Source organism: Mastigoproctus giganteus, chromosome 9 (genome assembly GCF_048544385.1).
Source record: "Mastigoproctus giganteus isolate SK-2022 chromosome 9, ASM4854438v1, whole genome shotgun sequence".
NCBI classification, from domain to species: domain Eukaryota; kingdom Metazoa; phylum Arthropoda; class Arachnida; order Uropygi; family Thelyphonidae; genus Mastigoproctus; species Mastigoproctus giganteus.
Window position 1 is genome coordinate 136,504,614 of NC_143583.1, and position 21,755 is coordinate 136,526,368.

Sequence of the window (21,755 nt, forward strand, 5' to 3'; positions counted from 1 at the left end):
CACTATAATTCAAGTCAGGCATAATACCATCTTCTTTTGCAGAACTCTCACTTTTCTTAACATCTCTTTTTCTGTGTGTTTTCCCGAAATATCTCCCATTTGTGAAACTTCTGTCTTAGAATTTATATCATTTGTAGTAGGAGCACCACATTCAGCTCCCCCAGTGCTAGTTTCAACAGGAGTACACAGAAAGCAAATCAAGTTCTTGATTTGCTTTCTGTGTACAAAGGGATTTCAGGAAGAACTGCTCTTGCTTGCTCCTTAGCGGTACTGGGCTCCAGAAGATCTTTTTTTTTTATCAGCCCTAGCTCACTAGAAAAAAGAAATAAAAATATATGGGATCACTGTGATCCAAATTGAATTAAGTTTAACAGTATTGTTAGTGCTGAAAACATTAAACTGGTTGTGAACTAAAATTGAACTATAAACTATTCGTTCTGAAACACCTTCAGCACATCCACCTCCTAAGCCGTAGCTTACATGTGAATAATGCTACTTCAGTATTATTCTATTGCTGTAATTAAAACATTATTATTTTATAAACATCAACTATTAAAAATACAAAACTCAATTCAACTTAAAGAGAGCACTATACCTCTTAGCCATAGCTAAGAAGAATATAGTATTGGCTACCTCAGTCCCACTTATCCTAATGAACTATGTTACTGTCCCCAGCCACGGGGAGGCGGGTACTACTATCTAGCTGTAATCTTGCTCCCCATTTAAAAACTAAACTCACAAATTTATTAAAACTTCCAAAAAAGCTTCTATCCATGAACATGATCCATAGATTTCTTTGCTCAAGTTTGCCCAAGCAGATCAACTCATTCCTGAAATCAAGATAACAATTACAGTGCAACATGATATGTACATTGGTTTCTTGCTGTCCACAGAAACATAAATCACTTACTGCAAGCCCCAACTCGTGCAACCTTCTTGCTAATCCATGTACTGTGATTAAAAATGTAGCACAGAGTCCAAACTGCTGCCAATGATTTTTTTGTACATTCAGTATGTCTACTCATGGCAGATACATATGGGTAACTCGGCCTTTCTCACTAGAATCCCATCTTTGTTGCCATATAGCCATTAACTTGCCTTTTATCCTAATATTTTCATCCTTCACATCAGACCTCGTATATAGCCTTTCGGGGTCTGGACAAGAAACCATGTCCAACACTGATTTTCTAATATTATTCTTGGTGCAGTATAATAATGCTGACAAAAGTCTGCAAATCAGCCAGTAATCGATTACCGCCAGAATCTGTAAGGCATCTATCGATACTGTTCTACAAGCTTGAGTTGTGCACAGGAGAGTGAACCTCTGCGCTTGGGGCAAGTATTTCTTTATTACAGAATTCGTTATTATATGCAGCCAAGCCACTGAGGAATAAGTAATAATGGGAACAAATAAACATTCGTAGAGAAGGTTCAAAGCCCTTCCATTTATCCCCCAATCAGTTCTTATCATCCTTCTTAGCTTAGCATAAAGAACACGTATTTTGTTTTCCAAATACTTCATATGCCCAACAAGGCTCATTCTCTCCTCCACACACCCCAAGGTAACATACCGTATAGACATATCAAACGACCTCACAACTGGATGTTTATTCATACTTAATTGTCCCTTAAGCAGCAGTTGTACAGTCTTTGTCCTTGAAATCTGTAACTTATTATTATTAGTCCTATGGTGCAAGGAAGCCTGAGGCTTATGCTGCACCAGCCAAAAAAAAAAAAAAAATTCCCAAGTTACCCTGAGAAAGAGAAAGAGAAGTAGAAAGGAATCACCAAGAAAGAGAAGAATGACGATATCCAGCTGAGGACCCTGGGTTTGCCAAGCCCATACTCACCAGATGTGAGCCCCTGGGGTTGTACCATTCTATCAATTCTTCCATAACTTGGGATGCACGCATCTCTTGTTGGGATCTTGCATTACCATACACCAGTATTAACAAGTCATCGGCATATGCCACTATGTTCACACCAACGTGATTTCTGTTCAAAAAATCATCCATCACAATCGCCCAGGCATGGGGCCAATCACCGAACCCTGAGGACAACTTTGAGTTACATTTCGCGTTATTTCCGTATCTCCAGTTCTCACAATCTTTCGCTTAGAGAAATACTCTAAAAACTGAATACAAATTATCTGAACAGCCAGTAGTTCTTATCCTATGGAGGATTCCTTCCCACCAAAGCATATCAAATGCGCCGTGAAAATCAACAAATATTCCAAGGACATAACGGCCCTTATAGCCATGCACATAAGTTACCATCTGATAGATAGTGTTCTCTGTTGACTTTCCTTTTTTGTAACCAAACTGGTTACAAGAGGACATATGATTCTCATCATATTTAATCATAAACCGACTAATACATAGCCGTTCATAAGTCTTAGCTATCACAGATAGTAAGGCTATGGGACGGTATGAACCTGGTTCACTAGGAGGTCTATCAGGACTTTTCATTATTAATTTAAAAACTATTAATTTAAAAGTTTTTCATTTTTAATTAAAAAATTTTACTTCAGGGAAGGAACCAGACTCCAAACATTTGTTAAACATTTTCATTATCAAATCAGACCTTATCTGGAACACTCACTTCATTATCTTCACCTCGATTAGATCAGGACCAGGCGACTGGCCATACACCGCCCATGCAACAGTATCATATATTTCTTCCATAGCAAAATTTTGCTCATGTATATTGGAACAATATGCAGCATTGCCCTGCACCATATTATTTTGTTCTCGGCTCAATTCCTGATTATCTATATCAGGGAACAATTCATCCAGGATCATGCCCATGGACTTGCTCCAACTTAAAGTTTCAAAATTCTTATTTCTCATAGTAAAATTTATAGAATTGAAAACATATTTTTTGGTTATTAACTTAAAAATAGAATTCCAGGGATCTCTTGAGCCTTTTACTGATACATACAACTTCCAAGAAGTCTACTTCACAACATTTCAAAAAGTACTATAAACTATTATGAACAATGAACTAATATATTTTCCTGCGCCCTGGGCGGCTGCCTAGTTGGCCCAATGGTAGCGCTGGCCCTGCTCCCAACAAGCATGTAGAGGTGATGCTATTTGTCCTATTTGTGGTTCCAAGGAGCCTACACAAGCAGACTGTTCAGTTTCAAGTCCTGTTTGCCCCAACTGCAAAGACAGTCATCTAGCTTTTTCCAAATCATCTGAATTGTGGGAAAACAGGGAAGAAAATCCAAAAATATAAAACCGAGTATAAAGTCAATACCCTGAGGCACACAGACAGGTTATGTTGAACATGTCCGGTCATTCATATGCATCTCACTTGAAGCTTTCATTCAATAGCAGCTCAAACAGATGTATCAATACCTCCCAGCACATCTCTAGCTAACTGGTTTAAAAGTACATTATCAAAATCTGGAAAAGACACACATCAAACTAAAATCAGTGAAGCCACCAACACTCCTATCAGCATCCCAATTGATACGCAGACTGTCCCACATGACAAAGAAAAATTAAAAACAGCAAGAAACCTGAATCATCCACCAATAGTATGGAAGTAGATGTACACTCAGATCATGAGGAACCCATACTAGCACTTCACGCAAAAGACACTTATGGATACTGGACGCCCCACTTTCCCAAAAAAATGTTCCTCAGCTAAACCTAAATGAACCACAGCATCTTACAATGAATTGCAGAGGTTTTCATTGCAATACTGACAATATTCAATACCTAATTAATCAATATTCTCCAGTTGCCCTTGGCTTACAGGAAACTTACCTAACCTCACAAATTTCTCCTTCGATAAAGAACTATTGCCTTTATCGAAGGGATCAAAATACGACTAATGCTGCCCATGGCGGTAAGTAGATTGAGACAATCCTAGTAAATTCAAAGATCCCAACTAAACATATCCCACTTCAAACTGAATTAGCTGTTGCTGTTCGTATAACTCTCCATTGGCACCTCCATAGCCAGGTGGGCAGAAACAGCATTGCATAGCACATGCTTCTTGATTAGACTGGGGTTCGAGCCTGTGACCACCAAATATGGAGGATGCAGAAAGGTCAGGGAATGACCACCGCATATCCCCGGAAACAATATGGCCTTAGTTGCTAATGCTCCTAAAAAAAAAACTCTCCATATTACCATAACACTTGTCTCAATCTACTTACCGCCAAACCATGCTTACTGTTTAAAAGATCTTGACTCTGTCATCATACAGATACCTCCACCTCTCTATATATTAGGGGATTTTAAAGGGCACCACCCCTTATGGGGGTGCTCCTAAATTAGATAGACAGGGTTGACTTGTTGAAAGCTTTCTAGAGGCCCAAAACCTCACCATACTGAATACTGGTGCACCCACGCATGTACAGCTCCATTGGACACCTCAGCAATAGATCTCTCAATTTGTTCTCCAATACTGGTCTCGATCATAGAGTGGTGTGTAATAAATGATCCATGGGCAGTGACCACTTCCCAGTCGTATGCAAATTTTTGATAGCACAGACTCCTTTAAATCAACCCTGCAGAAAATGGAAATTTGTCCGTGTAAACATGTCAAAATTTCAATCATCAATCTGTCTTGATGAGGAAACAATCCGCCTCCATCCTGTGACAGATTACATCACAGTGCATCTCCTAAAAGTGGCAAAAGACTCAATACCATTATCAAATCCCCTGAGCCAAAAGCATCATAATTACTAGTGAAATGAGAACTGCAAAAAAACCAAAAAATAAGCCTGGGATTTATTTCAGCCAAGTCCAACCACAGGCAATCTAGTCAATTTTAAGAAATTAGGGGCAAAAGCCAAGAAAGAATCCTGGAATTGTTTTGCATCGAACATCAACAGAAACACTGATTCCAAAATAATATGGAAAAACATTAGACAGCTTTCTGGTAACTTTCCTACTGTACTCTCCCGGAATGGGCAAGATTTATCTAATCTCTTAGATATACCTAATGCTTTGGATAATACTTTTGCTGAAATCTCAGCAGCATCAGCTTACACTGAATTATTCCAATGAATTAAAAGCAGTAGAGAACACATTCTGTTAACTTTCAAACTGCCCTCCTTCTTCCATATAATAAACCTCTGCAATATTCTGAACTTTTGAAAGCCATCAGAACAGCACACGATGGTGCTTCTGGGCCAGATGGGATTTATTATGTCATGCTTGTCTTGATGACAAAGCTTTGTGCCTCCTTCTGATATATCACAACCGTATATTTTCAGAAATGTATACCCAGCCTCTTGGCATCATTCTACTGTTTTGCCATTCCTAAAGCCTGGAAAAGATTCAACTATCCCCCCATAACTATAGACCAATATCTCTTTCAAGCTGCCTCAGCAAAATATTTGAAAATATTGTCCATAGTAGACTCATCTGGCTCATTGTCAGAAAATCTAATGAGCCATAGTCAACATGGGTTTCAACAAAACAGGTCATGCTTGGATCTCATGGTCAAGGCTGAATTTGCCATTTGTAATGCCTTTGTGAAACCCAAACCATCTAGTAATGGTTTCCATAGATATAGAGAAGGCTTTTGACACCACTTGGTGACATGGCATACTTAGTAATCTTTACTCTCTTGGTCTATGGGGCAACCTTCCTATATTTGTGAAAACTTTTCTACATAGTAGATTGTTTCAAGTTTGATACCAACATGCCCTTTCAGAAACGTTCATTCAGGAGTCTAAAACACTGATGGAAATGATATTTGAGTGACATTCAAGTCAAGTGGACCCATTTTCGGCAAAGTCCGGACGGTCTCTGACAGCCAAATCCTCTGCTTGCACCTTCACAATGGTGGGACTGTTAGTAATCCTGGGTATAACCTCCATGCACAAGCACACTGTGGGTGACCACCCAGGCGTGAACCAACGTAAGCAGGGGTCGAGGTGTGGTGCCCACACCACATGGAGGAATGCCGCCCTCTGTGCTACCAGGCAATACTAGGTGTAGATGACTCTCATCAATCGGTGCAATACCACCACTTTGCTTATTGGAGGCTTGAAGTGGTGTAACCCACATTTAGTCTCCAGAGCTAAGTACTGGTCAACCTTTCCCCATCTCTTCCATCATGCAGTACGTATGATGACCTTAGAGGTTATGATGAACATCATAGCGAGATCCAATCTTCCTTACATTTCGAGGGTACAGCTCTAAAATGGTGTTCGCAGCCCAGCTGCTAGTTTTTACACCGGACCGAACCTATTGGTAACTCTTTAGGAGGCTTTCGGATCAGCTACTGCATAATATTGCTATCTCTACTCTGCCAGATAGTGACTGGAGGGAGTCCGAGTAGTATGTATGTAGGGGGGCATTGTCGAGGCCACGTTATCTCAAGGATCTGGGTATATTCTTACCTGGTGCCTCTGTAGCCAGGTGGGAAGGAGCAGCAGTGCGTAGCATACGCTTCTTGATTAGACCGAGGTTCAAGCCCGTCACCACCAAATACGGTGGATGCGGAAAGGTCAGGGAATGACCACCGCATATTCCCGGAGCAATATGGTCTTAGTTGCTTATGCTCCTAAAAATCAAATAACATATTCTTACCATGTGTAAGCCATATCCAAAAATTTCATTACTTCATACAACATATCCCCCTCACTTTTTATTATTGAATACACCATGAATTGTCAAACTAAGAGTAAACTTATCTGAAAAAAGATCTAATACTCCCAAACACTTCCTAGTTCATTTCACAAATATACGTGGTCTCTCTTATAATCTTACGATGTCCATTTCTACTTGCAGTTCAATAAACCCCATGTACTTTTTCTGACAGAATCTCAGTTATCGGTTGATTCAACTACTGCTCATCTCAGTTGCCCAAACTATTCGTTGTATGATTCCTTTCGCCTCAAAGATGGTACTTGTGCATATGTCTGCTCCAACATTCTCTGTCAGAGACTTGGTAATTTGGAATCTCCTCTTTTCGATCTTCTCTGGCTTAAAATCTCTACCTCATTCTGTCAAATTTATCTTTTGGCTCTACCATTCTCCCAACTCCACTAATCGCTTGAAGCTCTTTGATTTCCGTTCTTGAACTTGTCTTTCTCCGGTCCAACTTTCCTAACAGTGAGGTAATTTTCCTTCTTGATTTTAATGTTCACAACTCCAGCTGGCTTCTGTTTTCTAGTCACGCTGACCCAGCTGGTCGAGATGCTGAGGCTTTTGCAATTACTAATGACCTTGGACAGATTGTTTATTTACCTACCAGAATACCGGACAATCCTAACCATACAGCCTTTTTCTCACAAACAATCCTTCTAAGTACACGGTCGAAGTGAGTGGTCCTTTAGGCACCTCAGATCACAACCTGGTGATTGTCTCTTCCCCAATGGAGCCTTTATCTCATGGCTATTCCCAACGTTGTGTTGTTTGGCATTACAAGAATGCAAAATGGGATGACCTGTGAGATTTTTTTTCTTCTTTTCCTTGGCCAGATTACTGTTTCAAAACTTCTGATGTCAATGTTTGTTCAGATCGTGTCAGTGAAATTATTTTGTACAAATGGAATCCTTTATTCCACACTCCACTTTAAAATCTCGTCCTTTATCTAAACCTTGGTTTTCCAATAAATATGCTAATGCTGTTCAAGAAAAGAACATTGCATATCATAATTGGCTTGTTTCTAATTCTTCAGCTTCATTTTCTGCCTACACCAAAGCTCGCAACAATTGTAAAGCAGTTATTAATCAGTCCAAACTAGATTTAGAACAGGCTAAGAGTAGAAAACTTGCTTCTTGCCCTAATGGTAGCCAAGCATTCAGGTCTCTTGCCAAAGTTATTGGCTGCAATTTTTGCCCATCTCTGCTCCTACCTCTATCAAAACCAGATGGTTCTGTTGTCACTTCAGCCAAGGATAAAGCTGACCTGCTAGCATCCCATTTTTCTTCCAACTTGTGTATTAATGATCTTGGTAAAACCCCTCCCACCATTCCCAATATGCTCCATTCAATGCCTCCTGTGGTCTTCCATCAAAAGGATGTCAGAAGAATTCTGATGAATCTCGATGCTAAGAAAGCTCCAGGTTCTAATGGTATATCTCCACTTGTTCTCAAAACCCGTGCGCCTGAACTTACTCTGGTTCTGTGTTGCCTTTTTTCACTTTCTTATTCCAAAGGTGTTTTTCCTTCTGCTTGGAAATTTGCTCATATCCAGCCAGTTCCTAAAAAAGGGGAACAAGTCCTCCCATCCAATTATCGTCCCATTGCAATTACTTCCACTTCTTTCTAAAGTAATGGAGAAATCAATTAACCGCCAACTCCTAAACTACCTTGAAACCTTCTGTCTGATCAACGATCGTCAGTATGGATTCCGTCAGTGTTGATCCACTGGTGATATTCTGGTTTATGTTACCCATTTATGGACAAATTCAGTGGAAAAGTTCGGTGAAACACAAGTAGTTGCTCTTGACATCTCAAAGGCTTTCGATCGTGTGTGGCATAAAGGTCTTCTAAACAAGCTTCCATCTTATGGTTTGCCAACTGTTTTTTGTAATTGGTTATCCAGTTTTCTCTCTGATCGCTCACTGAGGTGATGGTAGATGGCTCTCTGTCTTCTAACTTCTCCACTAATGCTGGTGTCTCCGAAGGTTCAGTTCTTTCCCCCATTCTTTTCCTCTTGTATATTAATGACCTTCTTCCGTTAACTGGAAATCCTATCCGTAGTTTTGCCAATGATAGCACATTGCATTCCACTTTCCATTTTGAGAAACTTTGGCCTGCTCAATGAGCTTCAACTTCTGGAATATCCGCTCCCAGTTCTTTAAATGCGGATCTCCAGGTAATTCTCCAGTGTGGCAAAGACAACTTAGTTGTTTTCAATCCTTCTAAAACTCAGTCTTGTCTTATATCTCGCAAAAAGGATTTTTCTGCTCCTATGCTTATCTTTGGTGACACTCCGATTTCTAGGGAAAATGATATATATCTCTTTTGGGGATTACCCTGACTTCTAATCTCTCCTGGCACAAGCACATTACAAAAATTGCTTCCTCTGCATCTAAAAAACTTGGTTTTCCTCTTTTGCTTTCATTGTTACTTTTCTTCCAAACAGCTGTTCACTTTGTACAAATTGCAAATCCGCCCTACCACGAAATATTGTTTCTACATCTGGGATGGTGCCCCCCAAAACCTCTCTGACTTCTAGATTCCATTCAGAAGAGAGCAGTTAGGTTAATTAAAGACTTATCTCTAACAGAGTCTCTCCACTCGCTGTCTCATAGATGTGCTGTTTCTGCTGCATGCCTTTTCTACAGATACTTTCATGGGCACTGTTCTTCTGAATTGGCTTCTATAATTCCCACTCTCTCTTTCAAAACATTCCGAACACATGCCGCCACCAGCCAACATTCATTTACTGTCCAACTTCAAACTCATAGAACCAACTTTTCATCTTCATCGTTTATTCATTCAACTGCTGTTTTCTGGAACAACCTTCCTTCATATGTATTTCCTGAAAATTACAGTCTACAGAAGTTCAAGTCTAATGTCAACAAATATCTTCTTTCATCTTCTCAACCTCCAACCCAAGCATAGTACGAAGTGTTATAGGTTCTAATACATCTCATGTTTGGGATTTTCATAAAAAAAAAAAAAAAAAGGGAAGGTGTTCCACAGGGATCAGTGTTGAGTGCTACTTTTTTCGCTCTTAGAATAGTTTCTATCACTAAACAGCTTCCAAATACAGTAGATGACCTTTCTATCTCCTGCTATTCCCAAAATACGAGATCTATTGAACGACAGTTTCGGATATCACTTAATGAAATATAGCAATGGGCCAGCCACAACAGCTATTGACTCTCGCTGCACAAAACAGTGGCTGTCAATTTTTGTAGACAATGCTAACTTCATCTGGACCCTGAACTTCATATCTGTATTTCCACCCAGTCACTAATAACATCAGATTTCTAGGATTAAACCATGACAAAAAATTAAATTTCTTAGATCATATTAAAATGGTATGTATTTTCTGTCTGAAAAAGCTAAATGTACTCAGAGCTTTATACGCCCAAACATGGGGTGCAGATTGTACCTCCCTGCTTCGGGTATACAGAGCATTAATCAAATTTTGTCTTGATTATGGAGCTCCCATCTACGATTCTGCCAGAATGAGTGCATTATGCTGGCTTGATCCAATTCAGTACAGTGCTCTGAGGATTTCCCTTGGTGCATTCAGAACATCGCCAGCACACAGTCTCTACATTGATGCTCATGAGCCCCACTAACTTTCCGAAGGAAAACATTGTTACTGAAGTATGCTGTCAAGATAAAAAGTTGTGGCTCACATCCCATTCAGACATACCTATTCAAACCACCATTAGAAATCCTCTACAGAAATAAACCTAGCATAGTAAAACCAGTTGCTCTTCACCTTCTTGAACTGATGCAAGTTTTGGAATGTTTCCATCCATTCCATACAACAGGTAGCAACCTGCACTCAACCACCATGGGTTCCTCCTCTTATACTGACCTGTGACACTTACCTCTGCCAATGGAGAAAGAATATTTTGCAAATATCAAATGTCAAACAACTTCATGCAGTTCACAATCAAAGATATATTGATTTTTTCCCAATTTATACAGATGGCTCTAAATCTAATTCAAAAGTTGGAGTAGCTGCAGTGTTTCTGCATACCACTATTTCAGCTTCCCTTTCATCTGAATTCAGTATATCTCAGCTGAATTATATGCAATTTAACCAGCTATAGAAAATCTTTGTTCTGACTGGTCTTTAAAATCTGTTATTTATACTGATTCCCTCAGCTCAATTGTAGCATTATGTACTTCCTCAGACAAGGTTCACCCTGTTCTTAATGAAATTAGAACAATGCCATAAATTGGTCACCTTCTGTTGGATTCTGGCCCATTCTGATATTTTGGGTAATGAACCAGCCGATAGAGCTGCAAAAAATACAACCACCTTAGATTTAATAAATAGCCCTGCTCCAGAATCAGACTATACACCAATCATAAATGCTGCATGCTTATCAAAATGGACAGAATTATAGTACTCTCAAGCTAATAATAAACTCTTTCAATTTAAACAGGATCCAAAAATTTGGTGTTCCAGTGTTTTGGTGTTCCACACATCAAGACTAGAAGAAGTCCTTTCACGGGCAAGGATAGGTCATACCCATCTGACCCACCTTTGTTTACTCACAGAAAATGATCCACCACAGTGCCCACATTGTTCTTTAAATCTGACTGTTAAACGTATTCTCATTGACTGCCCCTACCATAAACAAAACAGAACTTCAACCTTACTATCACTGGCTAATCTCTGTAAACCAATAACACTAGAGAATCTGATTGGTGAAAAAGCAAATCTTTCCGAATTTTTTAATTTTCTCAAGAAAACTGGAGTTTTTAATTTTTTTTTTTTGATTACAGATTTTTCTGACCGTACGAGAATATCTGATTTCTTTAATAAACGACTAGGCACCTTATAGCAGAAGCAGCTTATATGCCATTAAACCCCCACAACAATAACAAATAACTCTTGAACCAACCATGATAGACTCATGATACCACAGAATGGGAGCATTTAACCATGTTAGCTATTCTTGAGATACTGGCACCTGCATCTTGCCCCCACAATCATTCTACATGCAAAGTTGGAAAAATATTGACTATGCCATAGTGAGTTTTCTGTGTCTTGTCTTGTAACACAGCAGTGGTGCAGCACAGTGGCCTAACTAATAATTCAATATAACGTAGGCATAGCAAGACCAATATTCACATGGACTATGTGCCAAACATTAGTTTGTTCAGTGTATGGCAGTCAGCAGCCATCAATGGGTAGGTACCTAAGCTCACTGCAAGAAACAAGAAACAGCGCCAACACTAGACCACTCGCATGTGGAATTCTGGCACCTGGTATCCTATTTCCAACTCTATCATGGTAATAGTCATATCTGCATTTGGCGAAAACATGAGGCCATGGCACCTGGATGCACTGTTAGTGTTTGGCAGACTAGAGGTGGTGGTGGTGTTGTTATGGTTCTGGGTCCCCTGATCACTGTTAATCAACAGCTAAATGGAAAGACCTTTCTGTGGTCACCAACCAGGTACACCTTTCATGATGACAATGTATCAGGACAATGCTGGCATATATCAACAAGACAGTGTGCCATGCCACAAGTCCTGGCAGGTTGCTAACTGGTTTCAGGAACATGACAGCGAATTCTCCATCTTCCCATGGCCACCTGACTCACTCAATCTAAACCAATTTGGGCATATTTGTGACCTATGGGAAAAAGCAAAAGCAAATTTAATGCTACAGCCATCCACCTGACAGTATGTAGACATTACTGACTGTTGTGCAATGCATTCAGCACCACTATCACAGGACACATTGAAATACCTTGTGGGGTCCATACCAAGACATGTATGAGCTGTATTATGGGCAAAAGGTGGCCTACTAGCTATTTGGTAGGTGTTGCTAATGCAAAGCAAACTTGGTGTACATTTTTCACAAATGATGTTATATCCTGTCTTTGTTTTGCCATAACATAGTAACTGCAAATGTTACAAAATATATTTGGATTGTTCACACAACCACAAGTTGCCATCGTCAAAGACAGAATATGAAAATCACGTAGAAGCAGATACTACTTAGCATGAGCAACTAAATGCAGAAGAAATGCCTTGCAAGTTTATATAGCTATCTGACTTACAATTCTTTATATCTAAACACACCTGGGCATATCCATACCCTGTCAGTCGTAAAGGATATTGTACACATATTGTATATACATGGAATGTGTATCTAAGAAAACAGTTCTTACTGTTTTTAAAAAAATGTACATGAGTAAATATGATTTTGATTTTTAGAATTAGCACCAAAAGTACACCCTAGAAAAGTGTTTCTCAACCTTTTTGTTGCTGTGGCAAACTTTTAAAGACACTAAAATTTTGCAGCACTATGCACCACAATCACTACTGTACTTTTATTGTTATTATTATCATCAGCCATATGGTGCAAGGAAGCCTGAGACTTTTTGCTGCACCAACCAAAAAAAAATTTCTAAGTTACCCAGAGAGGTGGGGGGAGAGAAAGAGAGAACAAGAGTCATAAGTAGAAGGGAATTGCCAAGAAAGAGAAGAATGGGGTGATATCCAGCTCAGAACCCTGGGTGTACCAAGCCCAAACTTACCATATATTTACAAACTGGAAGTTATTTCTGTTGGGTATATTTAATAATACACTTATTATTATTGTAGTATAGGTGAACAGATCTAATACTAGAAATCAGAACTTGACATCACATTGACCACCAGAAACCACTTGAATTGGTACAGCGTTCCAACAGTCAGCTACCCAATAGCTGAAAGATAATTTCTGCACATCTGTCCTGCATTTTTACTCAATTTAAATTTGATCTGTTATGTATATTGTCTGAGCAAGAAGATGGATGCTATCACCATATAGGTTACTCAATCCATTCAAAATCTTGAGCATCTCAAGTAGACCTACTCACAGGTAACTGGTGTCCAGATGCTGAAAATTGCAGATTCGTTAATAGCACCCACACGCATCTTTTCTTACTTTCGTTAATCTCATTGCTCTTTTCTGCATCTGTTCCAACAGATCAACATCTTTCCTAGAATTAGGCTTCCAGGCCTGGGTGCAATACTCGAGATGCGACCTAACCATTGCCTTATACAATGGTACAAATGCTTTTTACTCTGCTGGAAAAATTCCTGTTTATCTTTGACAGAAACCCACGAGCTGTCCTAGCAACCTTTCTGCACTTCTCAAAGAACACTGCACCATTATCCCAAGGTATTTTTCATTCTCCACTACCCTGAATGCGGTACTACACAGTTGGTATATTATTCTGGAATTATTGCTGCCCATGTGCAGTACTTTGCATTTGTCAATGTTAAACTTCAGACCAAACAATGGACTACCATTCTCCTAGCAACAAACATGTCTGTCACAGAGAAGAAGCTTCTTTTAATCATTGGGAAAGTTCAGAAGCCTCAATGCTTTAAAGTTTGAAGACATTACTGACTACGTATTGAGCAAACCAAAAGGCATGGATGACTTCCCAAATCTACGAAGAATGGATCAAAGACTTAGATCACAGAATGAGTGAGAAGAATATAAAAATTTTGTTGTTTGTGGATAACTTTATGTGTGGATATCAATGGTTTGACTGTAAATGATCATTCTCAGATAGCTGCCAAACTAAATGAGTATTTTTGCATCTACATTCACACATGAGGAGTTATTCAAGGAGGAGAAGGCCAGATGTTTATCAAACTCTAACAGGGAGTTAAATGATTTTGTAATAACTGAGACCTTAGTGGGAGAGAAATTGTTGAAGTTAAACATAAGAAAGGCACTTGGGGTGGTGGGATCTATCCAGTATTAAAGGATGTGGCAAAAGAAGTAAACAACCCTTAGCCATAATTAGGAGAGCATCCTTGGAGTCAAGGGAAGTCCTCACAGACTGGAGATGTGCAAATGTATCTCCAATTCATAAAGGGGGATCAACGTGAGTAATTACAGACCTGTTAGTTTGACTTCTGTTCCAGAGGACATAATGGAGTCACTGTTTAAGGAAGCATTGCAGGATCATCTAGACAAAACAGCAGTAATACTTCAGACACAGCATGGGTTTGTTAAGTCTTGTCTGACCAATCTGATTGGATACTATGACGTGGTCACAAAGAAATTTTATGCAAAAAATAATTTTGATATCATATGCTTGGATTTCAGGAAAACTTTTGATGCTGTTGCACATGGAAGATTGCTGCCACACTGCTCCAATTTGTACTACTGTACAAATTGGAGCAGTGTGGCATTAAGGACAAGTTGCCATAATGGATAAAAGGATGGTTGAGTGGGAGAAGATAGAGAGTGGTAATCAGTGTATACTGCTCTTCATAAACTAATGTTATTAGTAGTGTCCCCCAGAGTTCTGTGATGGGCCCATTGTTGTTGTTGTTTTGTATATTTATCAATGATATTGATGAAGCTATATCAAGCTTAATGTCAAAGTTTGCAGATGGTACAAATAGTGGGAGGGTTGTTAATAATAGTAATGACAGTATGCTGCTGCAGCTGGATCTGGAAAAGTTGGGCAGATGGGCTGAGAAGTGACAACTGAAGTTTAACATTGATGGATGTAAAGTACTGCATATGGGTAGCAGTAACCCCAGAAAAATGTACCAACTGGGTGGTTTTACACTCAGGGTAGTGGAGAATGAAAGAGACATGGGGGTAATTGTGCAGTCAAATATGAAGTTTTCTGAGTAGTGCAAACAGGCTGCCAGAGTAGGTCATGGGGTCTTGTCAATGATATACAGAAATTTTGCAAGCAGGGATAAGGAGGTGATTATCCCCTTGTATAAGGCAATGGTCAGGCTACACCTTGAGTACTGCATACAGGTGTGGAAGCCACATTTTAGGAAGGATGCAGAGTTGGTAACAAGACTGGTGAGAGGAACAAAGGGGTGCTTTTATGAAGAAAGGCTTAAGTTCTGCAATTTGCAGCTTCTGGAGACTAGGCCTGTGAGGCGATCTGATTGAGGTGTATGAGGCCTTGAATGAACTGTGCAGGTTCAATGCTGATGGGATTCTTCCTCTTGCTCAGATTACAAACCTGATGGGGCATAAACTTAAATTGAGGAAAGACAGTTGTATTTCCAGTTGCAGGAAATTTTCCTTTAGCCAGCGGGTAGTTGATTGCTGGAACCAACTTCCATCTGTTGTTGTGGAAGTTGATAGCCTTAAATAAATTCAAGGCAGAACTAGACAAACATTTGGAAAAAATGGATGGGTGAAATGGGAAGGTTTTTTTTTAATTTTTTTGGCTGATGCTATATAAACTTGCTTTCTTGCATCATATGCCTCTACTAACTGCACCTCTCATTGTCAAGTAAACAGCATGTTCAATTACTATCAAGTACATACCACCAAATATGAGATCAGTTCTTCAGCCACTTGATCAAGTGTAAGCCATTGTTTTAAGAAAAACTACCGAAGAATGCTATTAAACAAAATTGTGGTATGTTTTGAAAGCAAAATTGAATGCGAAATTGACATATTGCAGGCAATGTATTTATGTGTTTCAGCATGAGATGAAGTTGATGAAAAAGTGATTGCCAACTGCTTCAAACATGCTGGATTTACCACCTTGAATGATGCAATATGTGAAGTAAGGCTTCAAAGATTACGCAGAAGTGGATGCAGATATTGAATGTTTCAGGATATGCATGAATTGATTTTGTAGTTGTTGGCGCATCGGCTTCTGTGGCCATATTGCACCTCCCAAGGTTTTTGTAGTACTTTGATCCAAGCCCGAGGCGGGAATCGAACCCGCGACCTTTGGGTGATATGCACGAATGAAGAGGGACTCATTGCAGACGTAAAGGAATTTTCTGAAATTTTTAGCGATAAAGATCATTTTTTAAAGCACAGCCTAACTGCAAAAGTGAAATAACTGCTATTACGCACTTTCATAATTCCCTTTTAAAATGTGCTCTACTATTGAAACAGCATGTATTTTCAATCATAATTTTTTTGTTTAGTACTGTAGTACATATTATAAATAAGATTATACTATATTGTATTAGTAGGATTACATTAAATATTCAAGCTTTTACTTGTTTTGTTGCTGATTTTATGAAAGATTGATATAACGACTGTTTTTTTTCATTCCCCTTGGAGGTCGTTATACAGAGCTTCGACTGTATCAAAGAAATCTTAATACTTTAGTGAAAATTTCAGCTTCCACTATGTGGTATGATAAAATTTCAAGCTCTTCTACTCCACATAACTTAATTTCTGTATAAAATAAAGTATTACAATTAATAGACAAACTTTACCCCCCAAATATACTCTGTTAAAGTGAGGTTTACTGTAATGGATATCATATTTGAACTTTTGAAACACCTCTTGGTATTGTGATAGTTTCTTGAAAATTACACCAACTTATATGTATACAGTGACTGTCTCTATGAATTCTTTAGGATCCAAATCAACTCTGCTTATGTTATGTACACGTCTCAGATTTTTTGTCGGGAAGAAGCTGAGGCAGAAACTACAAATTCTAACCCCTCCCCCAAAAGATTGATGAATGGCTCCATGTCATATTTAACAACCATACCAACCCAACCACGAGGGACTGATGGTGGCAGTATGGTAGTTTTGTCACTGGGAGGAGGCTGTGTGTGCATATGCAGATATGCGGTTTGACATAATAAAATTTTGAAAGCGATACATTTAAGTGGTATTTTGGTATTAAATCAAACAAAATGTAAACTAGCACAGAAATTCTTAGCCAGGCAAGGAAGTTATAATTTATATTTGTACAAATATGAAAAAAATCTTCAATCTAATAATTTTCTGATAATAAACTTTAACACTAATTTTTATTGAATGATAAACAATATGAAGAGTAACTGGTATGTGTTGACAAATCTTACAATTAAAAAAGCAAAAAGCTTTTGTTTACCTTTTTTTAAAGTTATTTGTTCATATTTTTCTTATATGCTACTCTAATATCAGATATTCTTTATGTGGTATTTCTTTTTTTTTCTTTTTTTTTTTTTTTTTGCACTTAGCCATATAATGCAATTACTATTTTATTTCAGGTTCTGCCTAAAGTAGAAGAGGTGAGAAAGAAATTGTGAGAAAATATGGTTTATATTTACACTAAGAATTACAGGCTTTAAGCTAAAATTTTTCTTTATGAAAAACACATTGATGAAATGTTACCTGAATTGTTTTTAGCAGGGTATATCACTGTATATATAAATTTGTAATGCATATTTTTATATATAAAATGAACTTTTTTTATAATAAAAGGGCCATATCTGTGTCTTTTTTATTATTATGGCTTTATAAAGGCTTGATAAATTTTGCTCTTATAACTGTGAACATGTACTATTGCACTAGCATAACAATACTGGGAGGCCTTGATTAATGTTTTTTTAAAGATATAACATTCAAGAATTACATCCAGGCCTTGGTTAATGTTATTCTTAATAACATAGCAGGCTAACTGTGAGTTCTCATTTGAAAATCCCAGAAATAAAAAATATTAACAAAAACTAATACACTGAACCATCAGTTCCTGTGTAAACATTTTAATAGGGGGAAAAAAAAAAGTTTTAATAAGGGAGAGTGGTTGCACATTCTTTTATTCAAAATTACTGCACTGTAATTATAAGGTTATAATTCAAGTTCTCACTTTGAGGCCTCTTTCATCTGAAAGAATGGACAACACATCTGGTAAGATTGAAAAAGGGTGTCCATGTAGACTAGGGAGGTGGAAGTAAAATGAATTTGGATGAAATTTTAACTGTTATCATTTCAGAACTGTGTTCCATAAATTAAAAAGGGGAACAGGTTTAGGCTGATTGCATTAAGTTTTCTTTTAGCCAGAGAGTTATTAGTTACTGGAATAAGTTACCTCTATGGGTGGGTGAGGCTAACAGTTTGGGGAAATTCAGAAGTCAGCTGGACAGATACCTATACAAGGAGAGAATCAAATAGGTAGTTAATTTTTTGAAACTTGGATTTCAGTGAATGCAATCGGAATGCTACTTAGGATGGCAGAGGATTCAGAATAGAGACATTTTTAATTATAACCACTCAGTATATTTTTAATACCAGAACTATGATAGTTTGTGAATTACCTGTTTGACAGTGGTCAATTTGACTGTGCTTAATTTAGTGTGTTTTATATTATTGTTTTTCATTTAAGTTAGTATTAATAGTGGAAAATTATGTAAGAAAGCAAGCTTATACAGCATCAGCCAAAAAAAGAAAAAATCCCGTTTCACCTATCCATTCCCCTCCAATAGTTTGTCATAATTTATTCAAACTTTGCACAACAATTAATGGAAGCTTGTTCCAGCAATCAATGACCCGTTGTCCGAATGAAAACTTCTGCACACCTATTCTGCAACCATCCTTCATCAGTGTGAATTTAAAACCAGTACATTAATTTTTTTTATAAATTTGTACTTTATTAATATCATTAAACCCAATATAATTATTCAAAAAAATTTATGAACTATTAAATTATAGAGGGGAAAATTAACCAATTGATTAATCAATTTATAGAAGTATCATTTATTACAAATATCCTGATTTTGTGTTTGCATTTGACACTGGTTCCTGGCTGTGATATTCAGGAGCATCTTTTTGTTTAGTTCTGTGAGTTTTCTGTAACTTATTCAACCATTTGCAATGAAGAATCCATTTTCAATAACTGATTATCCAATAAGTTATAGAAAATGTATAATGTTCATCTTATACTATGTTGATACTGCATTGATACTATGTAAAAAAAAAAAAAAAAAAAAGGATAATGTATGTCAAAAATGGACATAGTATGTTAAAATAAAGGGTCAGGCTTGATAAACTATTTATTAGAAGAAAATTTAGACAATCATTAATTTCTACTATGTGCAACAACACCACAAAAATTGAAAGGCTGTAAGCCAAAAAAAGTAATTATAACTGACTACATAATGAATGTAGAGCTCTGTTATTAACATAAAAGCCCTAGCTCATTGAACTTATACATTTTAAGTTTCCCTGATACTACTAAAACTATCTATAGCAATCATTGCTTGCGAAAAACAAAATTAAAATAAAAAATATCCACTGATTTTTTTTTGAATGATAGTCCTGTATTGTAGCTGGAAAATCTTAATTTTCCAGCTACAATACAGGACTGTCATTTACCTGCCCATGTAGAATGTTTAGTGCCACAGTTGCATTACTATAGAATAAACATACTTAGTAGCCTTCTTTTAAAAAAATATTCAGTGTAAAGTGATTTAAGAATAATTGTACAGGTTAGCATCCTCAGTTTTGTACATAGCTATGACCAATTATGAGTTTTCTATAAACACACAAGTCTGATATTGTGGAGACAGTCACTTTACCATGAGTTTTCTTGGTATTAAACTATACACTTTAAATAAAAGGCAGTGTTGGAGATGCTAAATTATTGGTAGAAGTACTGTACAATAATCTGGCATCTATGAGATTTCAGCAGTGGTGGATTATCTAGTTTCTGTTTTTTTCTTTGAATGTTTCTGCCTGGGTGAAGATTTCACTTGGAGCTAACTAAATTCTTACACTGCTCTAACCACTTTAAACTGATTACACAGTAATGACAGTGTGTAATTACATTTATAGCATGGGGAACGTTTCTTAAAGGTTATGAGATTCTTTTGCTTTTGGTAAATAAGATTAATGATCTGTTGATTAGCAATGAAGAACTCAAAATAATCTGAGTTCCCTGATTCTTAGTATTAGGATAACATAACATAATGCAGGAAATTTCAACAGTTACTGTATATGAAGTTGGAAGAATTGCCTTGTTCTTTCATGTGTTTTTTTCAGTTAGCAGGATTTAAATTGCTTAGTTAATGCAATTGTGCTATTGCTCACAACAGAACAAATTACTACTACAAGTTACATTGGTATTGTACTACTTTCAAATAAATGACATAAGTAAGAGGTTAGTGTGTCATTTATTTAAAAGATATGTCACCTTTTAAACAAATACCAAGGCAACTCATTGTAACAGCAAAGTTAAGACCATTCATTAACTAGGTAGCATTAACTAGAACTGTTTAAAAGAGGCAGTCGAATTAATTAATGACATTTCTCAGTCTCCACTATGTCTCAGATTTTCAATTTCCGCTGTATGCCTTTAAATTGTTTACTTAATGCAATGGTGCTATTGCTCACAACAGAACAACTTGGTGACCATGGAAGTATCTATAGATACTTCCATGGGCACTGCTCTTTCAGATTGGCATTAGCATCTATAATTCCACCACACTCTTCAAAACCAGTCCAAACATGTGGCAGAAGCCATTAGCATCCGTTCGCCTCCCCCCCACACTTAAAACTCTCAGAACTAACTTTTTCCACATTTATTGCTTCTAATTCTGTTCTCTAGAACAATCTTCCTACATTGTATTTCCTGAAAATTACAATCTACAGATATTCAAGTCTAATGTCAACGAGTGTCTTCTGTCTTCTCAGTACAGAACTAAGTACTATAGGGTCTAATAACTTTTGTGTTTTAGGGATTTAAAAAAAATAAAAGATAAACTTCTGCATGTACAAGAAATAGGCATCTTAATTTGTTCTAAATGTAGTGTCTTAAATTTAATATTATAGACTAAAGAAAAATTCAAATTATACAGTAAAATACATGAATATTTACAAAAATATTTTTAAGTCATATTGATAATAAATACACTACTGCATATTAAAACAGAGACAAAGAAAAAACTGCTAGACTTATCTAGAGATACAGTTGAGTATTTTTTTAAAGTACTTTTTCTTTCTTCATTTTAGTGAGTGTCAGTGACTGGATGATTGTATACTAGATACCTAGAAAAACTATTTCATCTGCACTTGTGTGTATTATGTTCATAAATTTTGTGTAGCCTCTGGTCAATTTCTATGTTTTGTTGGAAGAAAAACCTGAGTTTCTGGGGAGGGACAAACCTTGCTATCCATGCCTAAGACTGACTAACTCTTTGTTGGTTCGACGTCAACCAGTGCAGACAGCACATTGCTGCAATTGATTAGTTATGGTGGCAGTGCATTTCGGAACTTCATAAAAGGTTAGTTTTTAGAATGATATTGAGGATTTTTTTTAAAATTTAATATACTAAACTGTAGTTAATATATTAGTATTGTATTAGTATTAGTAATTGCCACATGGTGCAAGGAAGCCTATGGCTTATGCTG

General features: G+C 37.3%; 1 protein-coding gene across 3 annotated transcripts in view; it reads left to right on the forward strand.

The window, feature by feature from the left end:
• LOC150080763 (interleukin-1 receptor-associated kinase 4-like) overlaps positions 1-17,830 on the forward strand; it is a 191,357-nt gene extending 173,527 nt beyond the window's left edge. For all 3 annotated transcript variants that reach the window (XM_090381096.1, XM_090381098.1, XM_090381097.1), the window contains exon 9: positions 17,618-17,830. In XM_090381096.1, coding sequence (XP_090237222.1) covers positions 17,618-17,656 — 39 coding nt within the window. In that variant the 3' untranslated portion in view covers positions 17,657-17,830. The remainder of the gene's footprint in view (positions 1-17,617) is intronic.
• The last annotated feature ends 3,925 nt before the right edge of the window (positions 17,831-21,755 follow it).